This window comes from Dermacentor variabilis, chromosome 8 (assembly GCF_050947875.1).
Source record: "Dermacentor variabilis isolate Ectoservices chromosome 8, ASM5094787v1, whole genome shotgun sequence".
Classification (NCBI taxonomy): domain Eukaryota; kingdom Metazoa; phylum Arthropoda; class Arachnida; order Ixodida; family Ixodidae; genus Dermacentor; species Dermacentor variabilis.
Genome location: NC_134575.1, coordinates 11,215,018 through 11,225,325, shown reverse-complemented (window position 1 = coordinate 11,225,325; position 10,308 = coordinate 11,215,018). Strand labels below are relative to the sequence as shown.

The 10,308-nt window shown below is 46.5% G+C and overlaps 1 protein-coding gene across 1 annotated transcript in view; it reads right to left on the bottom strand.

Moving 5' to 3' along the window:
• Nucleotides 1-5,042: 5,042 nt before the first annotated feature.
• The window catches only part of LOC142589613 (uncharacterized), a 31,580-nt gene continuing 26,314 nt past the window's right edge, over nt 5,043-10,308 (bottom strand). Inside the window, exons 5-6 of the mRNA XM_075701115.1 lie at nt 9,092-9,229; nt 5,043-8,347 (exon numbers count right to left, since the gene is read on the bottom strand). Of these exons, the coding sequence (XP_075557230.1) occupies nt 8,127-8,347; nt 9,092-9,229 (359 nt within the window). The 3' untranslated portion in view covers nt 5,043-8,126. The remainder of the gene's footprint in view (nt 8,348-9,091; nt 9,230-10,308) is intronic.

The following is a 10,308-nucleotide window of genomic DNA, read 5'->3' as shown; positions in this document are numbered from 1 at the left end:
ACGTGACTGCATAGAACACCGTCGCCGCCATGCAGAAAGAGGAGGAAAGGCCCCCCCCCCCCTGTTCTTGTGTGGCGGATAGCTGGGGTTGACTCACTATCGCCGTCAGCGGCATCAGTCAGTCGCTGCTATCTCTTCCCTCCTCCCTTTATCGTGTTGTCCGCTTGCTGCGCGCGCTTCTGCCCCCATCGTTTGCCGCTGGGTGTACACGCCGCCCCCCTCCGCTTCCGCTTACTGCTGGTTGCTCTCGACGGCGGCGATGAGCCTCCGCTTCGGCGGCGCGAACTGCAGGGTCTTCTCGGCGGCGGCGATGAGCTTCTGCTTCAGCCTCGCTTACTGCTGGTTGCTCTCGACGGCGGCGATGAGCCTCCGCTTCGGCGGCGCGAACGGCAGGGTCTTCTCGGCGGCGGCGCTTAGCCTCTGCTTCCCCCACGGCTGTGACAACCTCGCGAGGCACTTGTATAGATCTCGTCTTTGAGAATCAAGCATTGGTGTACCAAGTCGAACATATATCAGTCTATTTCTCCGACCACAAAGCTTCCTTCATGACTGTCAAGAACTGTTAGTGGAGTCTTTGTTAAAGGAATACGTGTGAAAAATAAAAAAAAAATTATGTGATAGCGCATACATGTGTTGCTCGATTTCTTTGCCTCAATCTATCCAAAAGGTGAAACAGCTTATTTGCTGCGCTCAAATTTCGCATTAGGAAGTAACGTAATCGTCGGTAATTTTTTCTTTATTCGTTAAATAAGTATGCAGATGTTTGTTATTCTCCTTTTATGTCCCTTTCTAAGCCTCACGCCTACTGCTAATGCTGTCTTAGCCGCCTCTGATGGTGACAATGTAACCAAATACAGCCTCCCGTAAATAACGTCTTCGGGCCTTGTAGACGTGAAAAGTGTGTAAATAAGAATGCCACAAATGAAGAAAACAAGTAAATCTTTATTTGCTCAAATGCATGACAAGTATAGAAAGCGTTGCCGGTGTGCGTTGTTCCCTTCGTATACGCTCAAGCGCTCAGGCGCTCTTTTGCGGAGAGCACAGACATTCGCAAGATCATTCAAGAACATCAGAAAGTTTGACTGCGCCAAAGCCATCGACGTCACCTTTCATAGTGCACACAAGTTTGGGTCGCGCGTTGAACACTTGTACGCACCAGGTGGCGACCATCTTAATTCAGTACAGGCTCCCTCAAGGGAGCCTATACGATAACACTACTCCGCTCTCCACCCTTCTTGCGCACGCTCTACTGTCTTCTACAAATGCTTAGGAAAAGCGCCGATGGCTGGACCACTTGCTACCTGACGTAGACAGGCGCTGAAAGCACAAAAATGAACGCAGAAATGTAAACGCAGAGGGGTAAAAGGAGGACGAAAATGCACATCTGTCATGTTCAGTTTATTATCTGTTGGTCTTTTATTTTTCTGATGTATCTTTTTTCTTTTGTTTTTGCGATTTCGCTCTATGCACACAAAGTGGCGAGCGAGTTCATTCCAGAATGGCTAGCGCGAAAAAGACAATGGACGTCAGCGACAGGCACACAAGACAGAACGCTAGGGAACACCGTTGTCAGTTCAGTTGTCGGCTGTAAGAACACCATTGACACATAGTCAAGTGTTAGATGAGGCATATACATTTTTTTACAACGAAACGTGGACAACTTGCGCAAGCAACTTTAGCGCAGTACTGAAACAATAGTTTGGCTGTCTTGCTCATTTTTTTCTGTCAGATAGCTGCCAAACCCGCAAGTACACTATGGTGCGAGAATTCCTCGAATGCGCGAGAAATAACGAATTACATCCTCTTTTAAAGTGATCTGCTCAAAACTTGCAATAAACGGAGCGTGGCTTCTTCGAGTAGAATTCGTTTACAAAGGCCCCTCTAACGTCACAAAAATCGCATTGGAAAATCGCATTTAATAGCCTCACAGGCGCCACGAAGCCCTCTGAATCTACAAATCTGACATGCCATATATAACAGTGCATGGCGCCTGATCTTTTGTGATTTTGTGTAAAGTAAGTGACGGTGCAAAATAAAGCGGTTCGCGATAGTTCTAACTGAAGAAAACTTATCTCTCAAAATGTACCACGAGTTCTTGCGGCAACTCGAGGAAGGCGAATTCACTTTTTTTTCTTCGAACGCGTTTGTTATTCTCTCGAGGAACGCGAATTCATGTTTTTTTATTTGAACGCGTTTGCGCGCGAATGGACGGCTTCACAACGTTCCTAACCGGATCGAACCCTTATAATTTTTCGCTGCAGAGCTGAACCTGAGCCGGACCGAGAATTGTGAACCGGAGGCCGAGGCCAAACACGAAACAATTTCGGATCGACACCCTGGTTGCACATGGTATGTGCCGTTCTTCGTGTGCAAAGGAAAATTTCTTTACGCTTTCTCCGGTGCTGGGCGGAACCGAACCCGCATCACATGCAGTAAGATCATTTTGTCTGAACATATAGTCAGACGCGCGCAACGAGTGAACTTCGCGGCGGCAGCGGTAGATGGCGCAGCGTGTCAAGAGGGGGAATGCAGTGCCTCTATGTCAGCGCCGCGTACCGCCATACGGAGAAGCGTCGTATCGAGGCGGGAAGCGCGAGAGAGGGCGCAGCACGGTTGCAGGCCATGCCTCATGCATGACGTCTTTCGGGGGTGGCAATACGGTGCGCTACATTGCTTCATCGCTAATCAAATTAACGCCAGCATAGGTTATTTCTGCCGGAGTTCCTTTCTCTCTCTCTCTCTCTCTCTCTCTCTATATATATATATATATATATATATATATATATATATATATATATATATATATATATATATGTATAAACAGGATGATGGTATTGAAGCCAATGAGCAGTGACACGAATATAATCTCCTCTTTTAACGAGTGTCATTGAACCTTATTACCATTTTTGAAGTGCCAGAAGCGCCACACACTAATGGAACATTCCGCTGCTCATCACGTTCATTAGCGTGCACATCAAACGCCTTGCGTGGCAAGTTCGTTAGTTGCCTAAGCCAGCCTGATGGCACCATAATTAAAGCAAATTAACTGACGCCAATTAGGCAGGCACACCACACTCCTGAAGTCTGAGGGGTTCTTTTTGTAGGGGGGTGCTTTCGTTTCGCCGCAGACTACTCTAGAGGCGCGGTAGTGAATTGCGCTATTCGCTGCAGTTCCTTTACGCCCCTACTTTGAAAGATGCTATATACGAATTCTCGAACAGAATGTGTTTATCAGTCGAGAAAGCAGAAGCCAGGTTTTTCTCAAGTATCCCTTTAGGTGTTACAGCAGGGTTCACTTTGCACAGAATACCGGCCTATTATCTGAAAGGTGGAGTGTGCTGAACATGTAATGAGGAACAAAAGAAGTACGCTTTCAAATCTTAGCGATGCATGGGTACAAGCAGTGCATTCAAGAACTGCTTGCGTACGCATGGACCGGGATCCGCTCGCTTTGTCGTCCAAGTTGTCTGCGAAAGGTTGTCAGTAGGGCCTTCTATCCCATACTTGAAGCGTTCAAATTTTGTTTCTTGCGATATATATAAAAGGCAGTCTCCGCAAATAGGCCTCCACCCATTGATTGATTGATTGATTGATTGATTGATTGATTGATTGATTGATTGATTGATTGATTGATTGATTGATTGATTGTTAAGTCCCATGGCCGCACTTAATCTATGAGAGACACCATAGTGTGGAGGGCTCCGCAATAATTTTGATCACCTGAGGTTGTTTTAACATGCACTTAAACGCAAGTACGCAAGCGTTTTTTTTTTTTTTGCATTTTGCGCTGATCCAATGGTGGCCGCCAGGGGTCGGGAATTGAACCCGCAGCCTCACGACCACTCGCAGAACACCCTAACCACCGAGACGCTGCTGCCGGTGCCTGCATCAACTGACAAACTGAAAAAGTGCGTCAGACGTGGAATGGTTTTCACCAACATTGTTGTGCTACGTCACAGGTCCTACACTAACGATGTTTTCGTGACCAGCAGGATCACTTGTGTTAACATTGAAACGCTTTGAAGGCTGTAATTCTCTCCACCCCTCCTATTCGTCATTATCATAAATGTAGTTTGCAATAATAAAGTCGTACAAGTGCGATCGTACGATGTCGTTTGGGCAAAAATTCTAAATTGAGCACCGAGCCTTTCCTTTTTTATTGAGCTACATCTAAACAGATGAGTTGTCATCATTTTTTGGCTGCCGCTGTCCCTATTCACTTGGTTAATAATGTAGGTTAAAAAATAAGAAAAGCATATATATTCTAGCTATATGTAATACTTATACAAAAGAACATCTGGCACAGTAAGAGTCTCTCTCAGAAAGTTCTCACTGAAACAAAGTTCACATATATATGTGGTAGATAGGTGTCTCAGATAAACGAATGAGACAGAATTTCACACGACGCAGTAGAGTCAATATTGGTCACAAATTCCAGCATCTTCAAGGCAAAGCTCAAGTGCTTTCGCTGCTTTGCGATGCCCATGCGATGGCCATGCGCCTATCACCTTGGCGAGTGAGAAAGGCAGATGTGAATTACGAGATTACTAAACAGCAGGGAAAGAAACGTGTTGTGGTTATTTGCTTTGAAACGCTCCTGACATTAGTTTTATTTATTTAGCTGACTTAATAGTTGTCAGCAGCCCTGCGATGAGTCCGCGTGAGTTGCTCTCAAGTTGTATGTAAGCTGTTGTGGATTCACAAGGGTCGCAACGTTTTAGCTCTACACAGTGGATTTTCAAAGTGATAGAACTAACTACGCTATAGACAGACAAAGATGTGACTCCTTGAGCAGACGCAAAAGCCTGCGTGAAAACACGTAAGTCAACAAAGGTGTCCTGCATCATATCTCGTACGACGTACTCATTAAGGAAGGCCTAATTATAATAAACCGTAGCTGTGGCTGAGCTAAGCGTTTACGAATAGGTTCCCGTGTTGCTAACACGTATGTATATATATATATATATATATATATATATATATATATATATATGTGTGTGTGTGTGTGTGTGTGTGTGTGTGTGTGTGTGCAGAAGAACAAAAATCACAACACCGCGCATCGCGAGCTACTCTGTAGGTTAAGTTACCATTGCCGTAACGTGGTGCCATCGATGCATAGCATACAGGGCGGAGGCATTCAAATGCGCTGTATTGTACACGCTGAGATTGTTTCTAGCAAAATTGTACGTTGCGTGATTCCTATGCGCACTATACAGATGAAAGCTTATAAAAGAACACTATTATGGCCTGGTTTAGCCGAATATAAGAAGGTAACCCTTAGTAAAAGTGAGTCTGCAAGTATAGCAGCTTTGACAAATTGGCAATTTATTGAAACACACGCAGAAAGGAAAAGGGAAGCAGCGCGAAGGATTAATACGAAACAGTGGACCACAAACACAGTGTTCTGTTTGTTGTTCACTCTGTTGTAGTTGTCTTGCGTGCTGTTTTCTCTGTTTCCAACGTGGCCGTTTTGTTTAGCATTTAGCACCGACCGCTGTCGGAGCTAAACAGAGCGACACCATGTTTGAAAGAACGACGCGTGCGTTTTGTGTTGTTCTATCTTTACCATCGCGTAGTGTACAGGAGTCTTGTGCATCATATTTTTCTTTTCAGAAGGCATGCCATATTCATGGTGCCCACAATCAAACGACTTCATTGAGCCTCACAGTCAAACGGCATCTGTGAGTTCACAGTCAAACGAGTTCAATGACTTCGTCGCATACCACACGTGACGTGATAGGAGTCTTGGGGCCGTATTCTCCATGAGTCACTTTCAGCTATGAGATCGGCATTTCAAAATGGTTTTCTGTGATCAAAGCGAGCTACCCAGGACACCGCTACAGTTTTTATGGACAACATGCCTGCACAGGCGGCTGTAGGTTGAACTGACGTTCGTTGTGCAGCACTTGATCCTGTGCTGTGATAGTGTGCGCTGATCCTGACTGACCGTGATTGTGTGTCTGTGCTTCCCGCCTGTCTCGCTGTTTCTTTACTTTCTTATTTTTCAACCTCCCCTTTCACCCTTGCCCAGTGTAGGGTAGCAAACCATTTTTTTTTTCATTCTGGTTAACCTCCCTGCCTTCCCCCTTTGTTTCTGTCTCTCGAACCTTGAGCGGCAGTTTCCCTTTCGCATGACGTATAATATCCAAAACGCGGTCTCACTGCAGCAACGGGCAATCGCTAGCGTCACGACGTAATCTACAGTGTATGCGCCACAGGCTGTGTTTTCATGTGCGCTATAATTCACCGCTACCGCCGTTTCCAAGTTTCTGCAGCGTTACTCACTGCTTCGCAAAGAAGAATCGCTTGGGTGAGTTGGCTTTGACGGTGTGATAAGTTGCAGAGCAATGATTTTTTACTAGATATAGAAGGATAGTGCAATAATTTGAGCATCCAGTAGAGTCCCCTTTCAGTACCCGCTTCGTCATGAACCAACCAACCCGCTTGAGCACACCCGAGATTAGGATGTCTTTGTGCACAGTTTAATATCTAACGTTACGGAGCGAACACATCAGCGCTAGGAGGTCCTTCAACCTTTTCGTCCTTACAGTACACCTTCGTAAGGTTGCTGTTAGACTTAATTTTTTTGCCTGCTCGTCCCTTTGCAATGAGCGTCAGTAAATCAAAATTTGAAAGAGCAACTTGTCGCCATGTCGCTACTAGACACTCAAGCTTGATACTAGTTGCAAAACTACCAACAAGCTCTAAGTTTCCGAACCTGGGCAAGCCGATTAACCAAACGTGTAACCATCGGCCGACATTCCCTTCACCTGGAGACAAGAAAACTAACTAAATTTGTGCCGATCACACATACACACACAAAAGAAGAGTTCTAGAAACGAACAGTAAGTAATTCAAGATGAACCGCATCTAAATCATTACGATTCTTAAAACAGGATTTACGTTTATTATTCCTTTTTAGCAGGCGGTAAACAATGACGCACGGAAATATTGCCGCCTGAATAGTTGCAGCATAATCCATTAACCACTACACGTTGACCTTCAATATAGCCAGAGATATAAACGGGGCTTGGGGACTTGCATGACTGGAGAATTCTGACTAAAACTATCATTAGCCTACTTGATTCGGCACGATGTATTATTAAATGCTCCTTGCGTAAACACGTGATTTACTAACCAAGGCACGGGAGCAAGATAGCTGGTATTTAGCAGTTACCGAATTGAACTGATGTACTGTTCATCTAATTACGGAGCTCAGCTCAATTCCTCCTGACATGCCCTAATTATACATTTGCTTATAAAAACGGTGCTTACCATACTACGGTAGCACTACCGGTTAGGCGTACACACACTCCCAACACACGCTTAATATACAGAACGCCACATTTAAAACGCAGGTGACGACATGAGGTGGGCTTTTCCACATAAGACTTTTTGTTGCTAAGAAACCTGCTTTCACGCGTAGTCACCATCGCTGAGCAGGCATGTTTGCAAGGCTCTCGAGGTGTGTCACAAGTAATTGCGCTGAATGTAGCAAGTCAGTTTTGCGAAGGCCCGCAAGACGGAGCAAGGTTCACGAAAGGAAAACTAAATTGGCATTCACAGGACTGTAGCTCCAAGAAGACACAAAGGAAAACCATACGACTTTTTCAGAATCAAATATATACCATCTGAGCTAACCAGAAGGCTCCAGGTTAGCTCAAATGGTAGAGATGACAGACCACTCAGGAAAGGCGTCGATCCCGAGCTCTATCCATTGACCGCGAAGTTATCTCCTTCAAATGCGAAGCTTTCTTTCTGGGACACTGGTGTAGTTTTCCTTCGTGGATTCGTGCTACTGCCACGTGGATGACAATCTTACCCTTTCATATTCAAAACGATCGTCCGCAACAATGCCTTCTACAAGTGTACCCGTTCACTAGTTAATGTTGTCACGTCGGCTTCTTATCATTCAGCCAATGAACGGATGGCGAAAGTATTCGCTTGACAATACGGCCCGGAAGTTCACTGCGCGACTCAATTACTCTCCGAGAGCTTGACGCGTTCTCCGTACACCACGGGCGCGGAATCGTTTCGGGTTCACGACGACTTGGTCCGAGCGAAAGCAGGAAGCGGACGGCCGAGAGGGACCACGTGAGCAAGATGCTGGGCCGTCGGTGCCTCCTTCAGAAGCGCATGATCCTGGCCAGTATGAGCCAGAAGACGCTGGTGAACAGGCACAGGGCGATGCCCAGCCAGGAGAGCGAGGCGGCCCAGTCACGAGCGAAGCGGCGACAGCGCAGGAACTCCGCAGGCAGGGACTGGTCGAAGTCGGTGCCCGTCAGCACGCCCTGGGGCACGGTGCGCTTGAAGTGCATGAAGCAGCTCGTGAAGGTGGCGAACACAGCTGCGCGAGAGAGGTCGGCAGGGGACGACGCCGTCACCTTCGGACCGCGTATGACTTTGGAAGTCATACACGGAACGTCGATGAGACGCTCGCACACGTTATCTGTGTCTGCCCGCGATATAGTGCCCAGAGACGAGTGCTGTGCAGAGTACTGGACCAGTTGGACAATCGTCCGCTATGAGAACTCAAAGCCTTAGGTCAGTACTTCCACAGAACATCCACGCTAAAGGCCTTACTCGCGTCATTAAGGTTCCTGCAGTCTGCGGGGCTTCACGATAGACCTTAAGAACGCCGCCCCCTACCCCTATGTAGTGTACGCGGTTTGTAAGTGCTCGTCTCTATTTCTCTCTATCTCCCCCTTCCGCTCTCTTTCTCTTTTTACCCCATTCACTCTTCCCCCGTGCAGGGTGGCCAACCAGAACTGCCTCTGGTTAACTTCCCTGCCTTTCTATGCATTTCTCTCTCTCTCTCTCTCTTTTGGAAGTCTGGTTAAAACCATCATGAGCGCACACCGTTCGACATGATGCATTAAATGTGCCTTTGTGTAAACACATAAGCAATTGATCAAGGCGTGGGAGCAGGTTAGCTGGTGTTTCGTAATTAGTGGGCGTAAAACGCGAGAACGAGACGGCGAGAGCAGGACAGACTCGGATGAGTAATTACGTAACCGACGGTCACCGGGAACGGCACGCTTCGCGTAAGGCCGAGTCATGCAGACGTGCAACGGCGAGACGGCCTTCTCACCAGCGAGAATGAACATCACTCCCGTAACCATGACGGCGGACAACTGGCGCTTGCAGATGCCGAAGCCACCGACCAGAGCGCTAGCACCGACCAGGATCAAACTGACCAGGGAGCACGACATGGCCAGGTTCTTCATTTCTGCACGACAACGCAAGGCGGTGACAAAATGAGACTCGCGACTTCGTGCATGGGAGACGCGTAGGCGCAAGCAAACCTCGTATAGTATGCATAAAGACTCGGTGCCTGTTTTTGGAGCTTACGCCTTGCTCACTGAAGAACAGCGAGATAAATGCTACCCTTATAACGTGACAGTTCGCACTTCTAATTTTCATGCGCAGCTAATTACGTGCATATTGAGAAAAGAATTTGCCAACGAATAGCACATTCCATTACGCTAACTACGTTAGCTGAAACGAGCCCAAATGAAAAAAATTGTAACAAGGTAAGAGTAAAAACAAGCCATTTGAATATGGCACGGCTCCTTTCTTTATCTCAGTGGAGACTTGCCACAAGGCATATTTCTTATACGTATACCGTAAAGCCCCAGTTTCGTGCCTGCTCCTGCATTATCTTCGCAGTCCAAAAGGATATGGTGACACAGCATGGATATGGTGCCCATGATTGATTGATTGATTGTTTGATTTATTGATTGATTGATTGATTGATTGATTGATTGATTGATTGATTGATTGATTGATTGATTGATTGATTGATTGATTGATTGATTGATTGATTTGTAGTTTTTTGGGTGTACGAGTGGTGCCCAAACTATGGACTTTGTCGCAATCTCTGCGTTTAGTGTCTCCTCCAAACACCATGGGTATAAGGCGGCGCGGAGAACCATCCTGGCGGCGACGCCTTGTGATGCTGCGCTCGAGCAAAAGTTGAACACTTCATTCGGTTGTACGACACCCTTTGGAGCACAACGGTTGCGTGGCCGCGAAAATATTTATGGCAACAGATCAGCAGAAAATTGCCGCAGGCTGCTACAACAGTTTCGCATTCCTTCGTTGTAAAGAGATACCGCCAGAAGTTGCCACCAGCGACGCGGTTCTGGTGTACGCTTAGGTATCACGGTAAAACGGTAATTTCAATACGAGTGTATGACGGGCTAAACGTATCCGATAGTACACGTACACCACGCCATCAAAAATTACCTTAAGTACTGCCGACATTACATTTCTAACCTGTAATTTTTTTTTAGCTAAACAAAGGTC